This window comes from Pelophylax lessonae (assembly GCF_965119305.1).
Source record: "Pelophylax lessonae genome assembly, chromosome: 9".
In the NCBI taxonomy this organism is placed as follows: domain Eukaryota; kingdom Metazoa; phylum Chordata; class Amphibia; order Anura; family Ranidae; genus Pelophylax; species Pelophylax lessonae.
The window spans coordinates 184,304,546-184,323,221 of record NC_138776.1 but is presented as its reverse complement, the minus strand read 5'-3'; the positions used below and the strand labels follow the sequence as shown (position 1 = coordinate 184,323,221).

General features: G+C 48.2%; 1 protein-coding gene across 1 annotated transcript in view; it reads left to right on the top strand.

Moving 5' to 3' along the window:
- Positions 1-343: 343 nt before the first annotated feature.
- Positions 344-18,676, top strand: part of TMEM254 (transmembrane protein 254) — a 42,197-nt gene continuing 23,864 nt past the window's right edge. Inside the window, exons 1-2 of the mRNA XM_082269349.1 lie at positions 344-493; positions 4,347-4,450. Coding sequence (XP_082125475.1) covers positions 401-493; positions 4,347-4,450 — 197 coding nt within the window. The 5' untranslated portion in view covers positions 344-400. The remainder of the gene's footprint in view (positions 494-4,346; positions 4,451-18,676) is intronic.

Here is an 18,676-nt window from a genome sequence, read left to right as displayed (position 1 = left end):
CATCCGGGGCTTAAGTGGTTAAAGTAAATAAAAAATGATTTTAGAACCACTTTTATAAAAGAATCGGTAATGTACTCTGGTGATGTGCCTTGAAGTGACCACATACTGAATATGTACTCTAATAGTGTATGTGTACAAATATAATGTATGTGTGGCAGCAGAAGGGTTAAGAAACAATGAGGACTATTAGCCCGCCCCCTGGGGTCAATGGTACAATAGAGATACATGATCCATCAGCCGGCCAATACAGGAGCAGGCAAGGTGCTCTCAATTAGGGGGGCGGGACCGCACAGCGATTGGCTCAGTGTCAGCGATCTGTCTCCCTATTGGCTGTCACATAGGAAGCTGTGTGTAGGTTCCCGGGCGGTGTGTAGTTGGAGCTGTGCACGGTCCTGACATCATGGCATCGGCTGGCAGCGCTGCCTCTGCTCACTTCCAGAGAGCCAGCCTGTTGTGGATGACGATCATCACCCTGTCTATGGGGTTCTTCGCAGTAAGAGGGGCGGGGTGGTGAACGATCATTCCATGGTCAGCACATTGGAGGCTGTCATGGGGGGGATGCACGTGATGACATTGATTGGACTAGTACACAGGACATTCCACCGTAGGATTTCTATAGAAGAGGGGAGTCTGCATTACTGGGAATAGGAGACAAGCTGTCATCACAAATCATGACCTACCTGGGTTATCTCTATAGGGGTGTGATCAGCAGACACCATCATTGGATCTAAGGTGGGAGCTGGGTGTACCCCCCCCCCCCAATCAGTGGATCCAAGGTGGGAGCTGGGTGTACCCCACCCCCCCCCATCATTGGATCCAAGGTGGGAGCTGGGTGTACCCTCCCCCCCCCATCATTGGATCCAAGGTGGGAACTGGGTGTACCCCTCCCCCCCCCCCCCCCCATCATTGGATCCAAGGTGGGAGCTGGGTGTACCCCCCCATCAGTGGATCCAAGGTGGGGGCTGGATGTACCCCCCCCCCCATCAATGGATCCAAGGTGGGGGGCTGGGTGTACTCCCCATGACTGGATCCAAGGTGGGGGGCTGGGTGTACTCCCCATGACTGGATCCAAGGTGGGGGGCTGGGTGTACTCCCCCATCACTGGATCTAAGGTGGGGGGCTGGTTGTACCCCCCCATCACTGGATCCAAGGTGGGGACTGGGTGTACCCTCCATCACTGCATCCAAGGTGGGGGCTGGGTGTACCCTCCATCACTGGATCCAAGGTGGGGGCTGGGTGTACCCTCCATCACTGGATCCAAGGTGGGGGGCTGGGTGTACCCTCCATCACTGCATCCAAGGTGGGGGCTGGGTGTACCCTCCATCACTGCATCCAAGGTGGGGGCTGGGTGTACCCTTCATCACTGGATCCAAGGTGGGGGCTGGGTTTACCCACCATGACTGGATGACAGCCCAAACTGTCACAAGGGATGTTGTTCATCACTTGTGATAGCAATAACGTTCGTACAAAAAAGATAAAGCGCCCGTCTAACTACTGTTTTTTTTTTTTGTTTTGTTTTTTCCCCCAAAAAATTGCATTTGAAAAACCGCTGCGCAATACTGTGTGACATAAAAAAAAAAATTACAGCACACACCATTTTATTCTCTATGGTCTCTGCTTAAAGAGGTTGTACACCGAGATTTTTTTTTTTCCTCTTCTTTAAATCCTGAAAGAGAAACCCATAATGAGCTAGTATGCATCGCATACTAGCTCATTATGAAATACTTACCTTAGAACGAGCCCCCGCTGTGCCGTCCGCTTACCTGTATGACGGGCGACATGTATAGTCGCCCGTCTTCCGGGATCGCGGCATCCGGCCATCTGATTGGCCGGAGCCGCGGTGACGTCACTCCCGCGCACGCGCGCGGGAGCCGACGGTCACGGCACGGGGCTCTGAAGGAACGGCACGATCTGCCGTTCCTTCAGAGCGCATGCGCCAGTGACGTCACTGGCTGCATTAAAGGTAAATATCTCCTAAACGGTGCATGTTTAGGAGATATTTACAGTACCTATAGGTAAGCCTTAATATAGGCTTACCTATAGGTACAACTTCCTGAGGAGGGTTTACTTCCTCTTTAATAAAAATATGTTTGGGGTTCTAAGTAATTTTCTAGCAAAAAAAAAAAAAAAAGGTAGATTTTCACATGTAGGAGTGAAGTGTCAGAATAGGCTTGGGAAGGAGGGGGTTAAATCCATCAATCCCTGTCAGAAGGAAGCTGTGCCTTGTTTACATAGGGAGCTCTCCGTTCTGTGTCTCTGCCCAACGTTCTGTGTCTCTGCCCAACGTTCTGTGTCTCTGCCCAACGTTCTGTGTCTCTGCCCAACGTTCTGTGTCTCTGCCCAACGTTCTGTGTCTCTGCCCAACGTTCTGTGTCTCTGCCCAACGTTCTGTGTCTCTGCCCAACGTTCAGTGTCTCTGCCCAACGGGCACCCACAGATCAGCTTCTGTTGTGAGTAATTACAGTAGAAACGGGCCACCGGCAGCTTGCATATCCCCAGGCGGAAGTGCAGAATCGTGTGTGTGTGTGTATGTGTATATATATATATATATATATATATATATATATATATATATGTGTGTATGTATGTATGTGATTCTGCACAGGAGGGCTACCCTGTAGCTGTAAATCTGCTATGGTGCAGTCCTTAACCACTTAAGATTTTACCCCCTTCCTGACCAGGGGGTATTTTGCGATTCGGCTCTGCGTGACTTTAACGGACAATTGCGCGGTCGTGCGACGCTGTACCTAAACAAATTTCACGTCCTTTTTTTTTTCCCCACAAACAGAGCTTTCTTTTGGTGGTATTTGATCACCTGTGCGTTTTTTTTTTTTTGTGATCATGCGCTATAAACAAAAAAAGAGCGACAATTTTGCAAAAATAACAATATTTTTTATATGAAATTCCCCCCCAAAAAAATGTAAAAATCAACATTTTTTAACATTTTCTGCCAATTTGTTTTATGCTACATATGTTTGGTAAAAAAATCGCAAAAAGCCTATTTTGATTGGTTTGCGCAGAAGTTATCGCGTTTACTAACAAAGGGAAAGATTTTTGTTTTTTTTTTTACGTGTAGTGGCGGCGATCTGCGATTTTTTTTTTTTTTTTTTTTTTTTTTTTTTTTTTTTTTTTTTCTTGCGGTACTGCAACATTGCGGCGGGCAGATCGGACCCTTCTTTTTTTAAAAAAAAAAAAAAAAAAAAAAAAAAAGGGTCCGATCTGCCCGCCGCAATGTTGCAGTACCGCAAAAAAAAAAAAAAAAAAAAAAAAAAGCGACATTTTTGAAAAAAAAAAAACAATATTATTTACATTCTGATATATAACCTTCCCAAAAAAAAAATTTTAATTTTTTTTTAACTTTTTAGGCCAATTTGTTTTCTGCTACATATTTTTGGTAAATAACAATAAGCGTATTTTGATTGGTTTGCGCAAAAGTTATTGCGTTTACTAACTACTGGAAAGATTTGTCATTTTTTTGTTTATTTTTTTTTTTTACTAGTAATATGGTGGCGATCTGCGTTTTTTTTTTATTTTTTTTTTTATTTGCGGGACTGCGACATTGCGGCGGACAGATTGGACCCCTAACTGACATTTTTGACACTTTTGGGGGTACCAGTGACATTACTACAGTAATCAGTGCTATACATATGCACTGTTACTGTAATAATGACACTGGCAGGGAAGGGGTTAACTTTATTGGTGCTCGAGGGGTTAAATGTATGCCTCATGCTTACTGACGTGTGTGGGGGGAGGGGGTTGTGTGACAGAGACACAGATCGCAGGTTCAGCTATGCTGAATCCTGTAATCTGTCACATAGGACAGTGGGCCTCAACCCTGGCACTCAGGGCCCACTAACGGGCCAGGTTTGCAAGATAACTGAAATATATCCCAGGTGATATCATTTGTTGCTCAGTGATTGCAGTGCGATTTTTGAATCGCGGACAGAACTGCTGCGATTCTGCCCGCGATCCCAAATCGTCAGGTGTGGATGGGATCCAAACGTGACAACACGTGTATCGATCCCATCGTTCAGTGTGACTTCAGTGGTTACATGGAATAAAAATTGTAAACCACAGAATCATAAACTTCATTCTATAATTTTAATGAGCTCTCTTATCAATTTTCCCCACAATTTGATCAATTAGCGGTCAAAATGACACTTAATTGAGACAAGTACACACTATAGAGAGATATGCTTTGTTCAGATTTCATGTCTGGGATTACAACCATTTAAGGCCTTTTATGATAAAATAATTGTGATAAAGTAAAATGACATTACTTACTCCCTTGTAATGCGCCTGCCTATTTAACACACACAAATAAGAGATTCTTATTTCTTTTTCAGTGGACGGTATTCTGGCCAACCAAGGTTCCATATGAGCATCTTGGACCTCTCGGATCATTCGTTCAGTATCTGGTGAAGAATCACTATAGCACCTTGTTTAACGGGTAACCTTCACAACCATCTTTCAATACCATTATTTCTCGCCAGAGGTATCACTAAAAAGATTTAACTGGAATGGTAACTTAATTTTCAGAGTATTTTTAGGCTTTAAAGCGTAACTCCACTTTTGAGAAATAAAACATTCCCCTCTGGGTGATCTCTGTACATTGCAAGGGTTATAACCAGCTTTGTTGCAGATTCCTACCTTTTTTGTTATTCTGAAGAAATCCCTGTTTGTTCCTCTGTGCCTCTGTACTGAGTGGGGTCTAATGGGAGTGGTTTCGTAATCATCAATCAGCTGTGCAGCTGCAGGGCACGAATGAGGAAAGCTGCTGGGGTCTGCATCCCTTTTTTAAATGTGATTTTCCTATTGGGAGTATCTCACCAAAAATGACGTTTTTGTTGCAGGGGATGCCAGAAATCTGACCTGTATCTTAGTGCAGACTTCTGGGAAAATCAGTGAGCCAATCACACAAGCGGTAAATGTTTCTGGGGTGTGGTCAGTATACATTCTGTGTACAGAACATCTCCAAGTCGCCATACTGTATTGTATTTTCAGAAAATTACAGAGCTGCAGATTGAAAAGGAAAGGTCATTTCTCTTACGTCCTCTGACAGTCGCCGCCCACTCATACAGTCTTCACTTATGGGTATTGTCCTTATCCATAGGGGTAAACTAGGCAAAAGATTTTTGTTAAAATCGTACATAAAAGCATTTGCATGTACACACCCACAGGGGGCTGTCTCTCTGGACCATACCCTTATGCTAGTAGCATTCTCAACTCAGTTTGTCTTTTGCCTAGATAAGGGGTAGACAGGCTTTCCCTTGCTGGGGCTGCGGTCTCAGCCTCTCTACTTTTTCTTATTTCATTTTATTTCTGAAAAAGTGTTTTTTCTCTATCTCGTGATAGAATTTTATTTGTTCCTGCGCTTAGTCCGATCAGAAGACTACAGCGTTTGCGGAGCTGGGAATCGGACTGGTTGTCCTGGTATTTCAGTACAGAGAACCTTAAGGAATCCCAGCCTGCCATCGAGCGTTTTGCAGGCTATGCGTATGCCCAGGCCTCGCAAACGACCTGTCCCTGTCCTCAGGGACACTGCCCGCGAATGTGGCTACTTCGCTAGGATGACTCTACTGCGGTACGCCGCGTGTAGCTAGCATCCTGTTTGGCTGACGGTACCCCCACCACCTGGGGTGGGAGGCTTCCCGTCTCACGCCGGCACCCATGCTATCGCTGGTCGGTGAGTAACCCCTCTATGTGGGGGGTGTCTGTGGGGCCTCTGTGTTGGGGATGACAGTCTGTCTGTGATGTCTGTATTATTCCCCTCATGTCTGTCAGTGTCCTTCCCAGTCTCTCCCTGTCCCTGTGGGCACTATTGCGGTTCTGCTGCGCTGTGGGGGGGTGGCGGAGGGTCCCTCTCCCCAATGTGTGCCTTTTGTGTACTTTGTGGGGGTGTCAGACATGTGCGGGCGGCCCGCTGCAAAAAATCACGGGGGCGCTATTTTTTTGTGTGGGCGCGCTATTCAGCTTCATTATGGGCTCTGCACTCCTCCCTGCAGCAATTTCGCGCCCTTCTGGCGCCATCTTGGATGTGGCACGGTCCTTCCAATACATGGGCTCGGCGGCCATTTTTCCAAAGCCTCCCCATTACATTACATAGGCAGCCATTTTCCCTTAGTCTGTGTCCTCTAGCGGATGACATTATTTCCTTTATTCAGACTGCAGATCGTTCCAGCAAAGCGTAGAGGTTGTATGTATGCCTTCTGGGGGTCTTTTAGCTTCTCTTGGGTCATTTTTTACATGCTGGCAGTCACTTTCCTGTTGGTTGCTTGTGACACTATTTTATTGCTGCTGCGGTACCTCGCGGTGCGATCCGCATCGGTTACTACTTAAAGGGCCAGCGCTTTCCAAATCTTCATTAGATTTAATATGGCATCCCAGGATAGCCATTTCCCCCCAGCTCTGAGCAAAGCTCCCTTGACGCTGCACTAGCGACTTTAGCATCATAGGTGGATCTGCTGATGTCTGAACGGTCTTTTAGGATATGGGCCAGGCCTTCACCTTCTTCTGATTCACATTCTGATATGGTTGTCACGGACAGTGTACCCCCTCTCAGTCCTCCCAGTCGGAGGGGGAGGGGGAAATGGAGGAGGGGGAAGTTTCCCCTGTCAGGGCTGCCGGAGATCACTCTGCTATGGCTGCGCTCATTTGTTCTGTCACAGAACCGCTGTATTTGGAGAATGTGCCCCACCAGCAGGGTACGCGGTCATCCTTTGGGACCCGTAGACCCCGGAAATCGGTTCAGGTTTTTTCTCTGTCACGCCGGATTTCATGCAATGGTGAATGAACATTGGCACAATCTAAAGCGCAACTTTGTGGTTCCCTAGGCGGTTTGAGTACCGTTATCCCTTCGCGTCTCCCGCGGATTTGCGCTGGACTATGGCCCATAAGGTGGACCACACTGTGTCCAGGTTGAATATGGCCACTCTAATGCCCGGCGTTTTAGGGACCCGGCGGACAGATGGGTGGAGTCTAATCCCCAGACGTGGATCTGTTCGTGTCTCGTCTCAACAACGAGGTGGAAAGGTTCCTGGCAAGAACTCGCGATCCTCTGCCAGACGCCTCAGACGCGTTGGTGGTGCCGTGGAATCAGTATCGTCTGATCTATGCCTTTCCTCCGATTCACTTTTTGTCCCGGTTCCTTCGCAGGTTGGCCTCGGTACCAAAAGCAGGTGTTCCTAGGGACTCCAGACTGGCCGCGCCGGTCCTGGTACGTGGACATCATGCAACTGGTCGTCGAGCCTACTTGGCGGCTCCCCTCACGAAACGATCTGCTGTCGCAGGGGGCGATCTTCCATCCTGCTTTACATTCGCTGGCTTTGCTGGCGTGGCTGTTGAAAGCCAGGTCCTGAGAGATCGAGGTCTCTTGTCGGCGGTCATTCCTACCCTCCTGAAGGCTAGGAAGGCCTCTTCTGGATTTATTATCGTACCTGGAAGGCTTATATTGCCTGACATGAATCTCCGGGTTTCCATCCTCGCTCCTTTTCGGTGGCGAGGGTGTTGGCCTTCCGGCAATCTGGTGTGGATCAGCGTTTGGCGCTGCCTATTATTAATGGTCAGATATCCGCGCTGGCTATTCTTTTCCAGCGCCCCCTGGCATCAAATTACTTGATCCGCACTTTTGATCAAAGTGTGCGTCATCTGGCTCCCCCTAGGAGGGCGCCGTTACCTCCTTGGGCCTTGAATCTGGTCCTGTCCGTTTTCCTACGTCCTCCCTTTGAAAATATCAGGGAGTTCTCTCTGCTGTCACTGTCACGGAAAGTTGCCTTTTTAGTGGCTATCACATCTGCTCGCAGAGTGTCTGAGTTGGCGGCCTTGTCCTGCCGCTCTCCCTACCTAGTTGTCCTTGGGGACGAGGTGGTCTTGCGACCTCATCAATCCTTCTTTCCTAAGGTGGTTTTCTGTTTTCCATCTCATTGAGGATATTGTTTTGCCTTCGCCGTGTGCGAAGCCTAAGCACCCTAAGGAATTTGCCTTGCATTCCTTGGATGTTGTCAGGGCGTTCAGGGTCTACCTGTCGTCTACTGAATCCTTCAGAATGTCTGATTCTCTTTGTCCTTCCTGAGGGACCTCGGAAGGGTACGGCTGCGTCTGCGTCAACCATTTCTAAATGGATCAGGCAGATGATTGTACCTATTCGCTTGGGGAACAGGTTCCACCTTTCCCTGTTTCGGCACACTCTACCAGGGCGGTGAGTGTGTCTTGGGGTTTTTATTTTTTTGCCATCAGGCGTCGGTGTCCCAGATGTGCAAAGCGGCGACTTGATCGGCCGTGCATACCTTTACCATATTTTGCAAACTTCATGTTTTGGCGTCGGCCGATGCCTCCTTTGGCCGCACAGTTCTGAGTGCGGCTGTACTTTAGGGGGACGTTACAGTTTTGCGTCTGTCCCTTCCTGTTGGGGGATTAACCCCCTGGTTTTTTGCTTTCCTGGGTTTTGTTGCTCCTGTTGAGCTTCCTGTTACCCAGTGTTTTTTACCTTTATCTTGGCGATAAGGTTCCTTCTCTGACCTGGGTGTTTCCTTACCCTTGTGGCGGTTGGTTTCCCACCCCTCAAGTCTACACTGCTTTGGGACGTCCCATAAGTGTAGACTGTATGAGTGGGCGGCGACTGTAGAGGACGTAAGAGAAAACAGAATTTTTGTAAGCACTTACCATAAAATTATTTTCTGAGTCCTCTGACAGTCGCCGCCCCCGCCCCTCTTTTGGGGTTGTTGGATCTATATACTGCTTGCTATCAAACTGAGTTGAGAATGCTGCTAGCATGAGGGTATGGTCCAGAGTGACAGCCCCCTGTGGGTGTGTACATGCAAATGCTTTTATGTATGATTTTAACAAAAATCTTTTGCCTAGTTTACCCCTATGGATAAGGACAATACCCATAAGTGAAGACTGTATGAGTAGGCGGCGACTGTCAGAGGACTCAGAGAAAATAATTTTACGGTAAGTTCTAATAATATTCAATTACAATATGATTTGTGTCGCAATTGCATACGTTCTATTTCTCTTTCGTCCTCCGACAGTCGCCGCCCATTCACACAGTCTTCACTAATGGGGTATTGCTTCCTCACCGCAGGTAGCCATCCCAATTCATTTTGTCTTCTGCATAGCTTAGGAGTGGATAGGCTTCCCTGTGCTGAGGCTACAGTCTCAGCCTTCTTCTTTTCTTTTATGATTTATTTTCTGAAAATGTATTTCTCTGTCGCTCATTGACAGACGTAGTCCTCCTTGATTAATATCAACTCGGGTTATACTGCCCTCTACAGGAGTAGGACTAGACAGGAAAGAAAACGTTCTGGCCACACCCTAGGGGCAGTCCCAGAGGGTATATCCTCTCACTTCCTGCTACAGGATATCATTTTTTTCTGTCTAGTTAGGAGTAAGGACCTAGATTCCTTGCTAGGATCTTCGGTCCTGGCAGGATTTTTTTTTAGAAATACTTTTTTTAGACAGCTTTTTTTCTCCAGTGTTCCTGTGAGATCTTCAAGCAAGTACGCTGAAACTGGGCGATGGGCTGGATGTTGAGATCCAGTGGTCACCCCAGTTCAGCCTACGAGCGCGTGCAGGCCATAGCTCCACGCTGGGTTGGCCGCGACATAGTCCCACTGGACAGGGACTGACCCTGCGAGTTAAACGTCTCGCCTGGACGCCAATGACCAACAGAGTCACGGCGTCCGTATTGGGCGACAGCCCCCCCACCCCGGTGGAGAGGGGTTCTGTCAGGAGTTGGCGCCCGCCTGGTTCCGGTATGGTGAGTAGAATGTTCCCCCTCTCCCCCTGTCGGGTTTGTTGGTGGACGCGGGCCTCTCTCTGGGATGGTCGGACACTCGGTTTTCTGGGTCTCCCCTCTATCCTATAACAGGTCACAGATCCCCCAATTTGAGTGTGATTTTTGTGAATAGAAACCAGGAGGCTTGGTTTGGGAGCTGACGATCTAAAGTCACTATATGACTGTAAGGGTGACTGAAGTCAGTGGCAGACTACTAAAAGGCATTACTATTGAAGTAAAAGGTATCCTACCTTGTCCAGTGTGTACACAGGCCGATGCCTATGCCTGAGTTACTGCAGCCACAGATCGCCATCCCTCCAGAAAGCCGGTCACTTTCACAGGCCACACAGCCTCCCGCAGGCCGAGGACACCTCCCGCAGGCAGAGGCACTTCCGCAGGCCGCACAGGCCAAATGCACACATCCCGCAGTCCGCTGCTAGCTTGCAAGCCGCCGCCATTTTCCTGCAGATCGCATGATGCCGCCATATTGGCGTAGCCTCGTGTCTCCAGCATGGGGGCGGCCATGTTTGAGGTGACCAAACACCTCATGGAGTAATTGGGAGGCGCCGGAAGGCGTGTAAAGGGGCGGAGCCGCCTCCTTGGCCCAGGGAAAGCAAGCCAAAGACTTCCTGTCTGTAACAGACAGTGCTGGAAGCAGGTTGATAAGAAACTTCTGTGCATCAGGTGAGCCTTGGGGTCTCTCTCTCTCGTTCTCTCTCTCTCTCTTTCTGAGGGGTCCAAGCAGGTAGACTGAGGGGCGCTACTGCGCTGGGGGACTAAGTTAAAAAAAAAAAAAAAAAGTTTTTTTCTTGCAATTAATTTTTTTGTGTTTTGCTGGCAAGTGTCTTGTTACATGAACCCTGCCACACATGTATCCCCACCTTATCCCCTCAGGGTGGCCGCAGGACCCTCCAGTACCCCACTTGTGATGATGCATTATCAGCGTTTTGGAGTCTTTGGTATCCCGGGTGGAGGTAGCCTGTCAGGGACGGGGGTCAAGAAGAGCGACCCCCGCCTACCCCTATGTCATCTGATACCTCAGATACGGATTCTGAGCTGGTCATTGCAGTCCCTTTTCTGGGGTTGTTGTCTCAGGTACGGTCTCCTCAGACAGTGAGGTGGACGCTTCTGCCTCCGCCATAGCACAAGAAGCATTGGTGGAAGCACTAGTTGTGTCTGTCCGGGAAACCTTAAATCTTGAGGTTACACCGGCAGAGGTAGCTGAGACTCGTATTCCTTTTTTGGTACTAGCAAGCCTACCAAAATGGCGAAGGGTTTCCCTTGCCCAAATGGGGTCGTCCGTAAACGAGCCCCTGCTATTTCCAAACGTATTGCTAGGCGCTATGATTTTGAGGAATCCCTCATTTCAAAGATGGACGGTATCACCAATAGTGGACTCACCGATTTCCAGACTAAATAAAACCACTGTTATCCCGTTGGATTGATAGAATGGGCCCCACCCATCTCTGGGGTGGGGGGACGTCTTCACCGGTTTCCGGATCCAGGGCTTTCCAGAATCCCGGATAAAGGGGTTCGCAAGGTCATATGGTCGGGATACAAGATCGAGTTTCGATCACTTCCACCGGTGCGATTCTTCCCTTCCAATATTCAACATCCCCGGGTCGCTTAAAAAGCTTTGCGGGGGACAGCTTGATACAACAAGCAGTGGTAGTTCCCATTTACTTGGAGGAGTTCTAGTCAAACTTGTTCACAATGCCCAGGAAAAAGGGCTAGGTGCGTCCAATTTTGGTAGAGATGGAGTCCATCCATACAGTGGTGGCCTCCCTGCATCAGGGGGATTTCCTGGCGTCCATAGACATTTAGGATGCCTATCTTCATATCCCCATCTTCGCAGGACATCAGCGTTTTCGTTGCTTTTCCCAAAGATCATCCCTGGTTCCCACCAGGCGACTGAACTATCTGGGCCTAATTTTGGATACATCCTTGGCAAGAGTGTTTCTCCATGCGGAGAAACTCCAGAAGATTCAGTCAATGATTCGGATGTTGCTGTCCGTCAACTGGCTGGGATTGATGGTCGCCTCCTTAGAGGCAGTACCGTTTGCCCAGTCTCATACCCGAATTCTCCAAGGAGGAGATTCTTCCCATATGGAATCGGAATCCAGATTCCCTGGAAAATCGGATCCGATTGAGTGAGCGGACCAGGGAGGCTCTGGTCTGGTGGCTTCGGTCTCCGATGCTCAGCCAGGGGAAGTAATTTCTTCTGATAAATTCCAGGTTATCGATAAATGTGTTGGAACTGAGAGCGACCAGATTTACTGGACCGAACAGCTCCAGGGCAGCCCGGTTCGGATCCAATCGGACTATGCCACGGTCATGACTTAGGTCGATCACCAAGGGGCACCAAGAGTGCCCTGGCGACCATAGAAATGGCCAACATTCTTATTGGGGGAACAGTTGTTCCAGTTCTCTCCGCAATATTTATCACGGAAGTGGACAGGCAGATTATTTCAGCCGTCAGATTCTGGATCAAGAGGAATAGTCTCTTCATCCAGAGGTATTTCACCAGCTGTCCCTTCATTGGGGCACCCCGGATATGGATCTGTTGGTAGGTTGGCTCAACAGGGCTCGCACCCACGATCCTCTAGCGGACGCAGCAGACGCGCTGAACGGCCTGTAAAGGCAGTATTAGCTACTGTATGTCTTCCCCCCCCCCCCCCTCTCAAATTGCTGCTGAGATTTCTCCGCAGGATAGAGGTGGAGGGAACTCCAGTTATCCTGGAAATTCCGGGCTGGCCTCGTCAAGCCGGGTACGCAGACTTGGACAGGCTAGTCGCGGACGCTCCTTGGAGACTTCCTCTCAGGGAGGATCTGCGGTCTCAAGGACCGATCTTCCATCGTGCTTTACAGTCGCTGGTTTTAATGGCCTGGCTATTGAGACCCAGGTACTGAAGGACAAAGGGTTGTCAGCTTCAGTTATTCCTACTCTAATTAAAGCAAGGAAAGCGACTTCCAGCAAAGTCTATTATCGCACATGGAAGACTCATATCGCGTGGCGTGAATCTTTGGAATTTCCCCCACGTACCTATTCGGTGACCCGAATCTTGGCTTTTCTGCAAAAGGGGGTTGAGCAGAAACTATCCTTGAGCATTATCAAGGGTCCGGTTTCAGCATTAGCAATCTTCTTTCAGAAGCCTTGGGCTACTCATTCCTTGGTGTCCAGGGGGTGCGGCACTTGGCTCCGCCAGTGAGTGCGCCCTTACCACCCTGGGATCTTAATTTGGTGTTGGTCGGTTCTTCAGAAACCTCCCTTTTTAAAATATCAGGGAGATTCCCTTGCTGACATTATCCCAGAAGGTGGCCTTCTTGGTGGCTATCACTTCTGCACGCAGGGTGTCAGAACTGGCTGCATTATCACGCCATTCCCCATATCTAGTGGTTCATAGGGATAAGGTAGTTCTTCATCCGAAGCCATCCTTTCTTCCTAAGGTGGTTTCAGATTTTCATCTGAATGAAGATATTGTGCTACCTTCCTTGTGTCCTAAGCCCAATCATCCTCAGGAATATGCGTTGCATTCCTTGGATGTGGTTCGGGCAATCAGGGTATACCTGAAGACTACGGAATCGTTCCGTAAGACGGATTCACTTTTTGTGATCACGGATGGCCCCAGAAAGGGGTTGCCTGCATCTGCCGCGACTACCTCCAAATGGATTAGTCAGACGGTGGTACAGGCTTATTCTATTAAGGGTCGGAATCCTCCGTTCCCTGTTAAGGCGCACTCTATTCGGGCGCTTAGTGTTTCCTGGGCCTTCCACCATCAGGCGTCAGGGGTCCAGGTTTTCAAGGCGATTACTTGATCGTCGGTTCATACCTTTACAAAATTTTATAAAGTTGATGTGATGGCATCGTCGGATGCCTCATTTGGCCGCAAGGTTTTGCAGGCCGCAATTTGAGGAGACCGTTAGTCTACCTCGAGGGTTTGTTGGGTTTTTTTCACTTAGGTCTCATCTTTTTGCTCAATGAGTCCTTGATGCTTCTGGTTGGCTCCGGTTGGGCCTTCTGGATTTTGATTTCTGTTATCCCACCCCTCATTTGTGGCACTGCTTTGGGACGTCCCGAGTTGATATTAATCAAGGAGGACTACGTCTGTCAATGAGCGACAGAGAAAAATGGATTTTTGTAAAATCTTACCGTAAAATCCTTTTCTCTTAAGCTCATTGACAGACGTAGTACCCGCCCCTCTGTTTTTGAGTTGGGTTGGGTTAAATTCTCTAAACACTGCTTTGTGACATAACTGATTTGCTGTAGCAGGAAGTGAGAGGATATACCCTCTGGGACTGCCCCTAGGGTGTGGCCAGAACGTTTTCTTTCCTGTCTAGTCCTACTCCTGTAGAGGGCAGTATAACCCGAGTTGATATTAATCAAGGAGGACTACGTCTGTCAATGAGCTTAAGAGAAAAGGATTTTACGGTAAGATTTTACAAAAATCCATTTTTTTTTTTCTTTAAATTGCTAGCTGTTTATTTTATCAGCGCTAGTTAGTTGGATCTTCGGATGAAGACGGCGTTTGCGGAGCTGGGAATCGGACTGGCCATCCTGGTTTTCCAGGGCAGAGGGTCAGATGGAATCCCAGCCTTCCATTGAGCGTTTCGCAGGCTATGTGTTTGCCCTGGCCTCGTAAACGACCCATCCCTGTCCTCAGGGATGCAGCCTGTGAGGTGGCTACCTCACTGGACACAGCATAGGTTCGTCCGTGCACTACTAGCGTCCTGCGTTTCTGGCTGACGGCACTCCCCTGCCATCTAAGGGCGGCGGTTTCCCGTTTGATATGAGGCACCCCATGCCATCGGGTACAGGTAAGTACACTCTGTGTGGGGCCTCTGTCTGGGGTCAGCAGTCCTGTGTGTCTGTGGTGTCCTCTATGTCTGTGCGTTTTTTGGGCTCCCTGGTCCCGGTCCCTGCAGGGGTTTTTATTCTCTCACAGCAGCGCTGTGTGGGGTTTTTGGGGGTCCCTCCCCTAAGGTCACTTTTGGGTGCTGGAGGTACAGACACATACGGAGACCGCTGCGGGGGTTAAAAACCGCCGATCCGCTATTTTTGGTGTGGGCAGCATGTCTGGCTTCACTGTGGGTGCTTATACAGCATGCTATGTAGTGGTTTTGGCGCCTTGCGGCGCCATCTTGTGTGTGGCAAACGATCGTTCCGAGCACATGTCGGCAGCCATCTTGCCGAAGCCTCCCATTAGTTTTAATAGGCATCCATTTTCCTTGGTCTGCAGCCTCTCTCTTTGTCCTTCCTGAGGGACCTCGGAAGGGTATGGCTGCGTCTGCGGCGACCATTGCCAAATGGATCAGACAGACCATTGTACAGGCTTATTCGTTGCGGGAACGGGTTCTTCCCTTCCCTGTCAAGGCGCATTCTACCAGGTCGGTGAGTACGTCCTTGGCCTTACGGCATCAGGCCTCGGTGGCCCAAGTGTGCAAGGCTGCAACTTGGTCGTCGGTGCACACCTTCTCAAAATTCTACAAAATTGATGTTCTGGCATCAGCTGATGCATCCTTTGACCGCAAAGTTCTCTGTGCGACAGTGCCATAGGGTACCTTGGTTTGGTACGGGTCCCTAGCTGTTGGGGTTGTTTTTCCCTCTTGGTTATTTGTTTTCCTGGGTTGTTGCTCCTGTTGAGCCCTTTTTTGTTACCCAGAAGGTTACCTTTCTGCTCATGTAAGGTTCCTTTCTCTGATATGGGTACTGCGTTGCCTTTCTGACGGTTGCAATGCCCACCCCTCATGTCTACACTGCTTTGGGACATCCCCATTAGTGAAGACTGTGTGAATGGGCGGCGACTGTCTGAGGACATAAGAGAAAACTGAATTTTTGTAAAATCTTACCATAAAATTCCTTTCTCTGAGTCCTCCGACAGTCGCCGCCCCCGCCTCTCTTTTGGGGTTTTTTCTACACTTTCACTGCTTGCGACCAAACTGAGTTGGGATGGCTATTGCAGGGGGGTATTGGACTAGTAGGACAGCCCCCATGGGTGTGACTATGTAGATGAATTGTTCTTTTACATGTCTTTTGCCTAGAAACTCCTGCGGAGAGGAAGCAATACCCCATTAGTGAAGACTGTGTGAATGGGCGGCGACTGTCGGAGGACGTAAGAGAAATATAACGTATGCAATTGCGACACAAATCATATTGTAATTGAATATTATTAAAAAACAGGCTTACCTATAGGTACAAGTTACAGGGGAAGCTTTACTTCCTCTTTAAGGTCAAGGTCAGGACTCTGTGCCGGCCATTTAAGTTCTTCCACCCCTAACTCGCCCATCCATGTCTTTATGGACCTTGCTTTGTGCACAGGTCCAGAATATTTGGTGGAGGAATTATGGTGTGGGGTTTTTTTTTTTTTTTTTTTTTTTTTGTTTTTTCAGGAGTTGGGATTGGCCCCTTAGTTCCAGTAAAGGAAAGTCTCTTAGGGTGTCAGCATACCAAGATATTTTGGAAGGTTTCATGCTCCCAACTTTGTGGGAACCGTTTGGGGATGGCCCTTCCTGTTCCAACATGACTGCGCACCAGTGCACAAAGCAAGGTCCATAAAGACATGGATGAGCGAGTTTGGGGGGGATGAACTTGACTGGCCTGCACAGAGTCCTGACCTCAACCCTATAGAACATCTTTGGGATGAATTTGAGCGGATACTGCCAGCCAGGCCTTTTTGTCCAACATCAGTGCCTGACCTCACAAATACGCTTCTGGAAAAATAGTCAAACATTCCCATAGACACAATCCTAAGCCTTGTGAGCCATCTCAATATTGAACCCTACGGACTAAGACTGGGATACCATGTAAAGGCAGGTGTCCCAATGCTTTTGACAATATTGTATGTATGATTTTTAATTTTTTTTTTTTTTTTTTTATTGAAGACACTTGCGGGGGAAGTTCTTATTTTAAAGCTTGCAGGCATGTTTGAGGGACTTGTGTCCTATGTCAGCATTGTCTGGAAGGAGAAGGGTTTACGGTGGGGGAAGGGGATTTTGGTGGTAGTGGAAAGAAAGAAACGTATAGAAGGGGAGGGAGATGAAGGCTATTTTGGGGTCTCGAAACCTCCCTTAAAAGAATTAGAGACCAGTCCATCTGAGTACATAATGTATTGAAGCCGTTGTTCAGTCTAGGGGGAAAAAAAGTCTGCTACAAATACTGCAGCTGCTAACTATTAATAAAATGACACTTGCCTGTCCAGGGATTCAACGCTGTGCTCACCTGGACTAGTTCTTCTCTAGCTTAAAGGCTCCCGACGCCAGCATCCTACTGTGGGCAACCAGCTATCTGCTTTCGGCTTCACAGCTGGCTGCCCACTGCGCATGCATGTGCTTTGTAAATTGTCCGGCAGTACTCTGGGACCTGTGATGTGTGCCAGAAGACTGCAGGGGGGGATTGTATTGACCATAGTGGCAAAACGGTAACCATAGATGCCAGAATTTGTCAGATTTGGTAAATCCCACGTGTTGCATATAATCAATTCTCTACACCAGGGCTTCCCAAACTACAGCCCTGCAGCTGTTGCAGAACTACACATCCCATGAGGCATTGTAAAACTCTGACATTCACATACATGACTAGGCATGATGGGAATTGTAGTTCCTGAACAACTGGAGGGCCATAGTTTGGGAATTCGTGCTCTACACCATTCTTGTACAGTGGGTGTGTGTCATTGTTTCCATAATTTGAATCCTCATTCTAGCAGCATTAATCAGATGAAGGAGTAGGAACTTTTTTATATATTCATTTGGTCCATATCGCACAAACGTAGATGGGGATGTCCAGGAGGTGTTGTATCTGTTAGCTTGATGATGATGATGGAGTTTGCCAGGATGGCCCAAAATAAGGGAGTACCTTCAGATATAGAAAATCTCCAACACAGTGTGATGGTTCTTGGGAACATTTTGTGGAGTTTTTATGGAGTGTAGTACCAGCGGGATATCAATTTTTTACAGCCAGATTCCTGGAGTCTAGTGTGGATCATGGCTTTATGTAAAATCCTATTTAGTTACATGTGCCAGAAATGTAACGGCACTGGCAACATTTGCCATTGCATGTCATTTAGAACAGTGATTCTCAACCTTCTTCTCCAAGCTCTACATACTTATCTGACACTCTAGAACTTCAAGCACACTTGGCATCGAATCAAAACAAAAAAAGCTTTCAGCAGCTCGGTATTAGCAAAAGCTATGGACACGGGCAGCTTTGCTGCTTCTGCAGAAACTGACCCGAGAAATGCCACTCCTAGTATTAGGCATGCCCGTCAGCCCCCTCTCACAATATCATACCTGGTGGCTAAGCTACCCATCAGCAGGCCCAATCGATACCAGGTATGGTATTGTGAGAGGGGGGTGATGGGTATGCCTAATATTTAGCAGGAGGCATTGCAATGTGGAGTAACTTTCTGTTTGCATACCTATGTTGGGAGGCTGAGGTATGACTTTCTGCAGCAACATGTACTGACAACGTGTGCTGCCAATAGTTCACTCGGTTGTTTTAATTATCCAGAGGTTTACGTTATGACAACCCTACCTTGAAAATTAAAGTGGAACTACACACCAAAAACACTATTTCATTCATTTTTGATATTCATGTACGTCCTTGTCTCCATGCTTATTGTTGAAAAATCACTTTGACCCCCCCCCCTAGTAATTCTAGTGGCAGCCATCTTGAGTAAGGACAAATGATTCACGTAGTGTTTACTTCCTGGAATCCATCTGCCCTTCTCTCAGGCATGGAGGCAAGAGGGTGTACTTAGCTGAGAAAACCCCTCCTTTCCTCCTGAAGAATTCTGGGAAGTATCCCAACATATGCCTAAACCAGGGGTGGCGAACACGCGGCTCCCGGCCGAACTGAATGCGGCTCTTTGGCTCTTTGCCTCTTATGGTATACTGTGGCTCGTCTAG